The sequence below is a fragment of the Amphiura filiformis genome, chromosome 11 (genome assembly GCF_039555335.1).
Source record: "Amphiura filiformis chromosome 11, Afil_fr2py, whole genome shotgun sequence".
NCBI classification, from domain to species: domain Eukaryota; kingdom Metazoa; phylum Echinodermata; class Ophiuroidea; order Amphilepidida; family Amphiuridae; genus Amphiura; species Amphiura filiformis.
The window spans coordinates 20,652,438-20,663,201 of NC_092638.1; the positions used below are offsets into that span (position 1 = coordinate 20,652,438).

General features: G+C 35.5%; 1 protein-coding gene across 1 annotated transcript; it reads left to right on the forward strand.

The window, feature by feature from the left end:
* Nucleotides 1-5,852: 5,852 nt before the first annotated feature.
* LOC140163950 (trace amine-associated receptor 9-like) lies at nt 5,853-8,511 on the forward strand. The gene has a single exon (XM_072187248.1). The coding sequence runs from the start codon at nt 6,032-6,034 to the stop codon at nt 7,043-7,045; it is 1,014 nt and encodes a 337-aa protein (XP_072043349.1). The 5' UTR covers nt 5,853-6,031; the 3' UTR covers nt 7,046-8,511.
* The last annotated feature ends 2,253 nt before the right edge of the window (nt 8,512-10,764 follow it).

Below are 10,764 nucleotides of genomic sequence, written 5' to 3' on the forward strand. Positions count from 1 at the left end.
GCGACAAAGCGCACCTTATTTCATATTCGACATAGCGAACCTTAGCTTATTTCATATTCGACATAGCGAACCTTATTTCATATTCGACATAGCGAACCTTATTTCATATTCGACATAGCGAACCTTATTTCATATTCGACATGTGTAAAACCTCGATCGCATATTTTACGGTTACAACTCGGTATGTCGAAGATTCGATTTGTTTCTACGATTCAACCCATGCCAACTTTATTCTTAGCGACAAAGCGCACCTTATTTCATATTCGACATAGCGAACCTTAGCTTATTTCATATTCGACATAGCGAACCTTATTTCATATTCGACATAGCGAACCTTATTTCATATTCGACATAGCGAACCTTATTTCATATTCGACATAGCGAACTTTATTTCATAATCGACATAGCGAACCTTATTTCATATTCGACATAATTTATCGAACCTTATTTCATATTCGACATAGCGAACCTTATTTCATATTCGACATATCGAACCTTATTTATTCGACATATCGAACCTTATTTCATATTCGACATAGCGAACCTTATTTCATATTCGACATATCGAACCTTATTTCATATTCGACATATCGAACCGTATTTCATATTCGAAATAGCGAACCTTATTTCATATTCGACATAGCGAACCTTATTTCATATTCGACATAGCGAACCTTATTTCATATTCGACATATCGAACCTTATTTCATATTCGACATAGCGAACCTTATTTCATATTCGACATAGCGAACCTTATTTCATATTCGACATAGCGAACCTCATTTTATATTCGACATAGCGAATTTTATTTCATATTCGACATAGCGAACCTTATTTCATAATCGACATATCGAACCTTATTTCATATTCGACATATCGAACCGTATTTCATATTCGACATATCGAACCTTATTTCATATTCGACATATCGAACCTTATTTCATATTCGACATAGCAAACCTTATTTCATATTCGACATAGCGAACCTTATTTCATATTCGACATAGCGAACCTTATTTCATATTCGACATAGCGAACCTTATTTCATATTCGACTTAGCGAACCTTATTTCATATTCGACATAGCGAACCTTATTTCATATTCGACATAGCGAACCTTATTTCATATTCGACATAGCAAACCTTATTTCATATTCGATATATCGAACCTTATTTCATATTCGACATAGCGAACCTTATTTCATATTCGACATAGCGAACCTTATTTCATATTCGACATAGCGAACCTTATTTCATATTCGACATATCGAACCTTATTTCATATTCGACATATCGAACCTTATTTCAAATTCGACATATCGAACCTTATTTCATATTCGACATAGCGAACCTTATTTCATAATCGACATATCGAACCTTATTTCATATTCGACATATCGAACCTTATTTCATAATCGACATAGCGGAACTTATTTAAGACATAACGAATCTTCTATATAGCGGGTGGACACGGCATTTAGGACCCTCCTATTGTGTCTCGCATTGTCTTCCACCTTACAAGCGACAAAGGTTGATACCAGTATGTAAAATTTGGTGCATTTTTAAAAGGAGAATGCAGAGGTAAATGACAGAGCGTTACCATGACATAGCCCAAAACGACCGCTAGGTATTACCGACCGTACCATGCCCGCGTATACAGCAGTAAAGAATTATAACAATCCATACGGTTCAAATTATAACAATGAAATAAACCGCGCGTTGTACGGCCATTGGGGTTAGCTCGACAGGGGCCCATCGCGGGCAGGCGAGCTTGGCCATGCTTAGCAATTGAAGACTTGAGCGCAAGAAGACCGTAAGTCCACTTGGCCCCTCAACATGTATACACTAAAGTTACGTATAGTTTCTTAGGGTTTTATGATGTTTAATGCATGTTCCGGGGTGAAAATATCATGAAAGGTTGTGAAAAATTTGTTTTGGCCCCTGAACATGTATAAAACATTACCAAACTATGCACTATACGCAACTTTAGTGTATACATGTTGAAGGGCCAAGTGGAATTACGGTCTTCTTGCGCTCAGTCTTCAATTGGAACTGCGTTATCGTTTTGATTTGCAGCTTTTGAAAATGCACCAAATTTTAAATACAGGTATAAATCTTTTGACAATTTAGAGCTTTTTGGAAGCAAATATGGTATCAAATTGGAGCTGACAAGATTCCGCACATGACCGCGGTGATCAAGTTCTCATAACATGAACAGGTTCAGATTGTAGATAGGTTACATAATAAGTTAGGCCTTTCTTGTTGTGTTGTGTTTAATAGTGTTAAGGGAACAGGCCATATGTGACGCGAGCAAGCAAAATTAGTCGGAACTCGGAAATATTACATTTTCAGTTTCTTATAGGATAGTAAAAAGCATTTACAAAGCTGGATTTTACAGAAAACTCCATTGAAATTGAACATCCAGTTCCAAAGATATGAGCAATTAAACAGTTTCCAAAACAATAGGAAACATTTCCTTTGTTTGGCTATATCTCAAAATAATTATTACCGAGATCCGACTGATTTTGCTTGATCGCATCACATATAATAGAATATGAACATCTTGTTTGGCATACTCTCATCGGGGTGAAAAGCACATTGACAAATTCTTCGAATTGTAGCACTGATAATTAGAAGAAAGACATACATGCTGGGTCACTATGGCCACAATATGTATCTTTCATTTTGTATTAGGTTTTCCCCGGGAATTGTAAAACGTCGCTATAATTCCAGGAAGGATTCTTATTAATCACTATTAATATATGGTTAAACATGCAACGCATCGAGTTTATCCCAGAATTCATTTCACCATTACCAAAATGTGACCGTACACCACGAATGAGCCGTAAATGTCCTCAATTGTATTCTGAGTTACAGTGTAAAATGGGCATGAAGGTCATATTCATAGGTATTTCAATTTGGTGCTACGTGTATCTCATTAAATGAAAGAATTATGGGAAACGTGCCAATTATAAACCATCTTTTGAATTCGTGACGCCCATTAGGTAATAAAAAGCCTATAAAACTGATCACTGCAGTATAATCTCAAAAGAACAAGTTCATGATCATGTCATATTCTATATGACAGTAATTCATTCACTTAACTCTCTTCACGCGGGAGTCGACTGCAGACGACAAGTTTCAAATGTTTTTGAAAAAATTCAAAAATTTCAGAAATGTAAATTTTCATGACCACGTTTGGAATCAGCATGAAAAATGCATTAAAACGAGTACAAACAAGCCTAGTATTGATTCAGTAGTTTTTAAGATAGCTCTTGATATTTTGAGAAATTGTTTCAAAACTTTTTCCGTTGAAGCGCATGGCTAGCACGCAGAGCATTAATTTATAGGAGTAATTAATTGAGTATAATGATGAATGAATACGGTTCTAAAACTCAATATTTTGAGGATGGAAAGTTAACCCTGTCGTGTTATATATGACATAATAATAATTGAAAATATTAAAAGAGACAAACAATCCTTCAGCGCGGCGTTGGCTCTTTTATCGCTCGGGGCCAGGAGTTATGCCCTATGTAGAAACGAGCTTGGCCATTTTCATCATTTTCACATTTTCCTGTTTTTATTTCTTTTTACATACAACATACCAAGGAGCTTGTATAAACATGGAGATCAATAGATTACGTAACGCATTGTTCCTTTGATGCCGATTTGATTTGCCGAGTTATTTATCAAGTGGTATATTTTGTTTCGGGCAAAAGGGTGCCGCCATTAAATTAGTGAGAGAAAGTCACGTAGTACCTCATACAGCCCAAGGGTGTGCTCGAGTTGTCGCATGCACACAAAACAGAGGTTTACCTACAATACAAACCTATGCTGCGCATAAATTGGTTTGGGCACTTCATTTGATTAAACTGAGTGAACGCACTTTGACCTAACGATTCGATAACGGACAGTTCAGCAGCCATGGGTGTGTGTTTTGTGTGACTGAAGCAATAATCTTCACAAGTAAGTCGTTTATATTGTTTGTCAACTATTGCGGTCGAAGTGACGTAATAATCGGATTAATTACCATAGCAATAGATGAATACAATTTTTGAATATACCGCCCTGCACTAAAAGCAGGTTGTATTCATCACCTACGTATGTCTGCAATCATAGATTGAATACAATACCGCTCTTTTCAAAGAGTCACCAGCATTTCTTTGACATCAATGGTTCAATGCCGCGTGAACGTTGTAGTGCAGGGCTATATATTCAAAAATTGTATTCAACTATTGCTATGGTAGTTAATCCGATTATTACGTCACTTCGACGGCGAATAGTAAGCCCTAATATAGATGAAAATTGGAAGTAACGATGATATTACTACATGTATGTTTTTCACATCTTTTTTAAGGACATTGACCAGTGCACGTCGTATTTATATCACTTAATATGCCTATAATACCGAGATACCCACATTATTGTAAATAAGCATCAGTCAATCAATCAATCAATCAATCAATCAATCAGTCAATCAATCAATCAAATCATAGGTACTATATTAATATTGCGAATGCTGACCCAAACTGTCAGAATTTGTCAGCCGACCGATAAAGCTCGACTCGCCCAATTTATAAATAAAAACAGCTAATGATTAAAGTCGCCTAACTGTACAACTATATAGGTGTCAATCGCACGACTTCATGAATATTGAGTAGCAACATTTTCCAATAATGTCAGCGCTCAAAGCGGACACAATAGTTTGATAGACGCTGCAGGTTCATGGTTTCATTCCATTCAGTCTCTTTTAGCAATTGAACGGTTTTACGACTAGTTTACTAAATTGACCATATCTTTACTAGCATCTTTCTCTGGGGTGTAAATATCAACACAATAAACACGTATACGTCACATTTAAAAAAAAAATATTTTCCCCCAAATTGTTTTTCCTTTTTTTTTGGTTACAGACGTCCCCATGTGGATTTTAGCGGATTTTGGATTTGTTGTTCTATGAAACATTGTGCTACTGGTGACATCAATATTTCTTTTCTGTCATTTTTTTGTGTGTTGACAACCACTAACTACGCCAACACTGTGCCAAGCGAAAGTAGGTTTTTATTTTATTTTATACAGGGGGGAAAGATGACAGGAAACTTGACCTTTTAATGACTTTGTGGTATGGTTTGTATAAGGAAGTCAGTAACATAAAATCACGTGTAATAATAATAATATTTATTTGAATTACCAAAATACAAACAATATAATAGTAATAATACAACATATAAGTAAGAAAATGGTAATTCAGGAAAGAAAAATAGACTTGTAGGTCCAAACACAGAGTGCTTTCCTTTCCTGTTACATAACATAATTCATATACAAAAACACAAAAATAAATACAAAATTAAATAGATTGACAACTGACCTGCATGAATTGTTGAAAGTCTGTGTACAGGGGATACTCAACAAAATCAAATGTGAGCAACAACTTACAAGCAATATAAAGCAAAAAGACCAAAGCTTGCAAAAAATATATAAAATGCAAGAACATATCATGCTGCAATATCATATACTCCCCTGAACACAGTCAAATTCAACTTTACAATTTTCCATGAGACAAACTCAGATTCAACAAAATCTGCTTATCATTGAGTACAATGAGATAACTTATACAACATGTTCAATATACTTTAATGTAGTTAATGTAGCTCATCATGTACTGCACTATTATTATCAATATGCTATGTCGATTTGTCGTATAGTAGTAAACAAACTTTTTGAGACTCACAATGTTTAACTCACGTTCATTCGATCATAAACCACCAAAATGGTAATTACTTGTGCATCATGTAATGCGTGACATTGATTTATTTTGACTTCAAAAAGGAAAGAGAGAAACGTGATTCAGTGATTTATCTTTCTAAGTCCGTAATTTATTCAGCATTAGCTTCTACGAAAACACAAAAATACCAGTAACGCTGCACTTCATTCAGTGTGTTGATCATCCGTCAAACGCTGCACATGATAGAGAGGGAGCGAGATCGTTACACATACTTTAAAGAATAAAAACTGTATCCACACCGAATAGGTTAATGTACATCAATATGGAAAATTTAACAGGATATTCGTCAAGTGTAAATGGAACGGAACATGTTGGATCTGTATTCGAAGAACAATGGAAAATTAGCGTAAAAACTGTAATTCTGGCAATTACTACATTTCTGATTTTATTTGGAAATAGTTTTTGCCTAGTGGTATTACGGAAAACTAAAATGAATGAAGTTTCTCGGCAATTTATGTACTCGCTGTCAATATCTGATCTGATGGTAGGAATCATCATAACTCTCCCCGCGACTATTTCGTCACCATTTGGTTACTGGCCGCTGAGTAACACCGTGTGTTTCATCAATGCACTAATAGGAGGTGCGATTGCATTTATAACATCCTGGGCTCTAGTTGCTTTATCTGTAGAAAGATACATCGCTATATGTTATCCTTTACGCTACCCTGCAATTGTAACTCTCACGCGAACACGAATCGCATTGGTGTCAATCTGGTTTGGTGCTTTGGCTTACGAAACTCTTGTTGCTTACATCTATAACTTCAAAGTGTTTTATGACACACCAACTTACGCTTGTTGGTTTATCTCCACCTCATCCGGGAATTGGATCCTCTATATCTCATTACCTATTTATCTTATATTCCCACTTTTTACTATTCTTATTCTTTACGGGAGAATGTTTAGCATTGCGCGGAAGCACCTCAATCGCATACAGGCGGAAGAGAACCAGGTCAACAGGTCTGAAGGACGAAACACGAAAAGAGAATCCAAAGCTGCTACAACATTCGTCATCATAACCGTCGCATATGGAATATGTGCTGTTTCTGGAATCTTATTCTCCTTATATGAAAATATTACCGAGAACGATGCTCCCAATTACACTTCCTTCTTAGTCTTTCTCGCAATCTATGGAAACAGTTGGGTTAATGTTGTTGTGTATTATTGGAGAACGAGGTCATTCAGACAGACTGCGGGAGATATTATATCCAAAATTATTGGAGTTGAGGGTGTGCCACAATCTAGAACTACGACTAGCTCTAGTTAGATACTGTAAATATCCATAAACAGTGATCACCTTCCCCAAATGGAGGTACTGAAAAACCCTGTCAAGGTCACAATGTTGTATCTATATATATAGATAAATCAATAGAGGTACTGCGCATTAGTTGCTATTACTTTAGGATCATGTTAACTTTAATAATAATGGTAAAAGTGTTCGGTACCTGTATAACACATGTCGTCGAGATATTAATAAGCACTAATTGAATATTTTCTAGTTCTAAGAATGTGTTTCTGGACCTGAAGTATCTCCTGAAGATCGTTACCCCAGGACCGCGACACTCCGGCACTTGTTGGAAGACAGAGTACAGCAGACAGTACATGTACAAAAATTAATGTGATTTTCACATTTATAATTAAGATTACGTCATTGCCAGAGCTTGTTTTATTAATGATTGACAGCGGTGGGCGGACTTATACTCTCTGTTTTGTGAGCGGTACAAAAATGTGATTCCCTGATAAATTAATAAATTAGAATTCGGACCATCTCTTCCTCAGACCTCTATGTAGGACTCTGTGGTATCTTCTCATTACACGATCGTAGTAAGACTTGGCCGGCGACGACGCTAGCGAATTGCCTGTCTTCAACTGCGGTATAGCATGGTATAGGCAGTTTGTACAGAGTGTCTCATCTCATAGTATAAAATCTCTGGTTACCCGACGACAGTCTGATTCATCACCAAAGGACAATAATGTCCGACGCTGGTTCTTCACATTAAATTGCTTGCATTTCTAGTCTAGCATCGGACATTTAATGCATTCGTTATATTCGCAGAAACATCTCGGACATGTCGGGATCCAATATTGTTACCTCATATTCAACCTGGAAACATTCGAGATCGTCTCGAGGATAGTAGCCCGCTGAAGCGTTTAAGATCCACGCGGGTGTCGACTGCAGACGACAAGTTTCAAATTTTTGTAAAAATTCAAAGTGTACATTTTCATGACCATATTTGGAATCTGCATGAAAAATGCATTAAAATGAGTGTAAACAAGCCCAGTATTGGTTCAGTAGTTCTTAAGATAGCTCTTGAGAAAATATCTCAAAACTTGAAGGTGCTTTAGTTCCAGCATTGCTAAATAGAACTAAGATCCGAAGTGACATTATGGACTGAAAATTACTGTTAATTTATTATTCATTATGCCAGAACCTCGCCAATCGGAAAACAATATCTAGGAAAGTAGTTATTGCATTTCATTTGAGCATAGAACCTGGGATTTGACTAACATTTTCTTGCTTGCCAAGTTCGTTTGATTCTGAAGCCCAAAAATCAGATCGTGTAATTCACTCAAGTGTTCTTTAATAACCGATATCACGTACACTGGTCAACAAATGCTTCGACAGTTTGACAAGACCTGGATTTAAGGGCTGGGGTATGAACGTTTGGACAGTATTTATTGTGGGACATTAGAGCACATCAGACATATCGAATTGCATTCTGAATACGAAGAATGTCATTCTGATATCAAATAATTTTGATTTTTGAAATTCGCAATTTAATACACATTTTATGGCAAATCATTAAAATTGATATTTTTGATATTTAACAGTACTTGAAGTAAACTTTATAAATCTGATGATTTATACTTAAAGTGTATGTAGGTGGGATGAAAAGCCGACGACCAATTGAAAATGTTGACCTTTCGTATTGAAGATATGGATTTTTCCCAAAACACCAAAAAATTAGGCCTTTTTGGGAAAAAAATCCATATCTTCAATATGAAAGGTCAACATTTTCAATTGACCGTCGGTTTTTCCTCCCTGCTACATACACTTTAAGAATATGTCATTAGATTTATATAATTTACTTCGAGGACTGTTATATATCAAAAGTTTGAAAAATATCCAATTTTTATAATTTGTCATAAAATTTGTATTATATTGTGATTTTCAAAAATGAAAATTATTTGATATCAGAAAGACATGCTTCGTATTCAGAATGCAATTCGATAGGTCTGAGGTGCTCTCATGTCCACAAAAAATACTGTCGAAACGCAATAAACGCTCATTCTAGATCCCTTAAACCCACTATTAACAAAATAATGATTACCTGGATAAGTGCTGTTTTATATGTAAAAGGCTGAATGAAAGTATATGGTTCATTATTTCTCTAGAAGGAATTTGCACTTAGTATAGGACATTTACATCACTAAACTAATAGTCTTGATGTATTACTGTGTGGCGTAAAATCTAATTCTTACATTGTATTTTTCATTGTATTCATGATCAGATATTGCTGCATGTTATTATCTATTGTATCTAGTGAGTTTAAAAAAATTCTGACACTAAATTATGTCGATTTTTCTTTACAAAAATATGTGTTTGTGGAACTAACAGGTGTATTGCTTTTCATGTTTCAAATGTTTTCTAGTTATATATAATAACACTAGGATATTTTGATCTAATGTAAGACTGAAAACATTAGCGAGGTAAATGGCGGTAATTATATCATTATGCGTGGTTCCGTTCTGTGCTTTCATCATTAATGCATTTTCAAAATATGTCAAAGGAGACAGATAATGGACTGAGGTACTTCTTGCATCATGTTTTTAAATACTTGATCTGCATAGCGTCAAATATGAATTTTTTCCGGTGTATAATAAATGTACTGGGAAATATAATGAATCGCATTTGAACAATATGCTGAAAGGGCACCGTGTAATCTGATGAACTAAACGAGTAGACGAATAGCTCATGTACACAACCCAGGAATTCTTGACCAGTCTATAATATCGAATTGATTAATTCATCGAGTGGCCATGGGCAGCGCCATTAGACATGTTACAAGACTACCAAGTGACAGGTGATGGACCGTACACACACAAAATAGGCACTTTTTGATAATTTTCATCAAGGTTACTCAAAACTTTCCTAGCAAATTTATTATACAGCAGGGGTCTCTGCCTTTTTAATATGTTATAAACACTTCATTTAAAAACTATTTACCGACGGAAATAAAAAGCCATCGACGTATAGTCTTGTTATGCTCTCACAAACGTAAAAGAAATCTGAAAAATCAAAAATTTTGATCTAAAAATTGGCCAAGGTTACTGCTGTCCCATTCAAAAGTACAGGAAGACCACCCACAGCGTTGAGGTCAACTTTCTAGACTTCCTGTCTACTGGCAGTAATGGCTACTACCCAGTGCTAACATCAATGAATTATTCGATATTATAGACTGTTGGATGTTTGACGTTGCAACAGACGCAATATTTCATTTTCAGCCTGTGTCTTCCATCAGAAGACGGAAAGAACAGAAGATTGCAGCGGACAGGTAATATCTAATGATATGTACTTAAAGTGTATGTAGCTGGGATTAAAAGCCGACGATCAATTGAAAATTTTGACCATTCGTTTTGAAGATATGGATTTTTCCCCCAAAACACCAAACAAAATAAGGAATAACATTTTCAATTAAAAAATATCAAAATTTAATAATATGTCATAAAATTTGTATTATATCGCGAATTTCAACAAATGAAAATTATTTGATATCAGAAGGACATTCTTCGTATTCAGAATGCAATTCGATACATCTGATGTGCTCTCATGTCCCACAAAAAATGCTGTCGAAACGCTCATTTCAGAGTCCTTAAAGTACTGGTAATCTTATGTCCTTTCTAGTCAAATGGTTAGCTTTGTCTGTAGCTTTGTTCGCTTTGTCGACGTCTTTTGCAGTGGACGACGTTGCGAAAAGTCATGAA

Bases quoted from the DNA above. Each gene is read 5' to 3' on its own strand.
- LOC140163950 (XM_072187248.1), top strand. From the start codon at position 6,032: ATGTACATCAATATGGAAAATTTAACAGGATATTCGTCAAGTGTAAAT.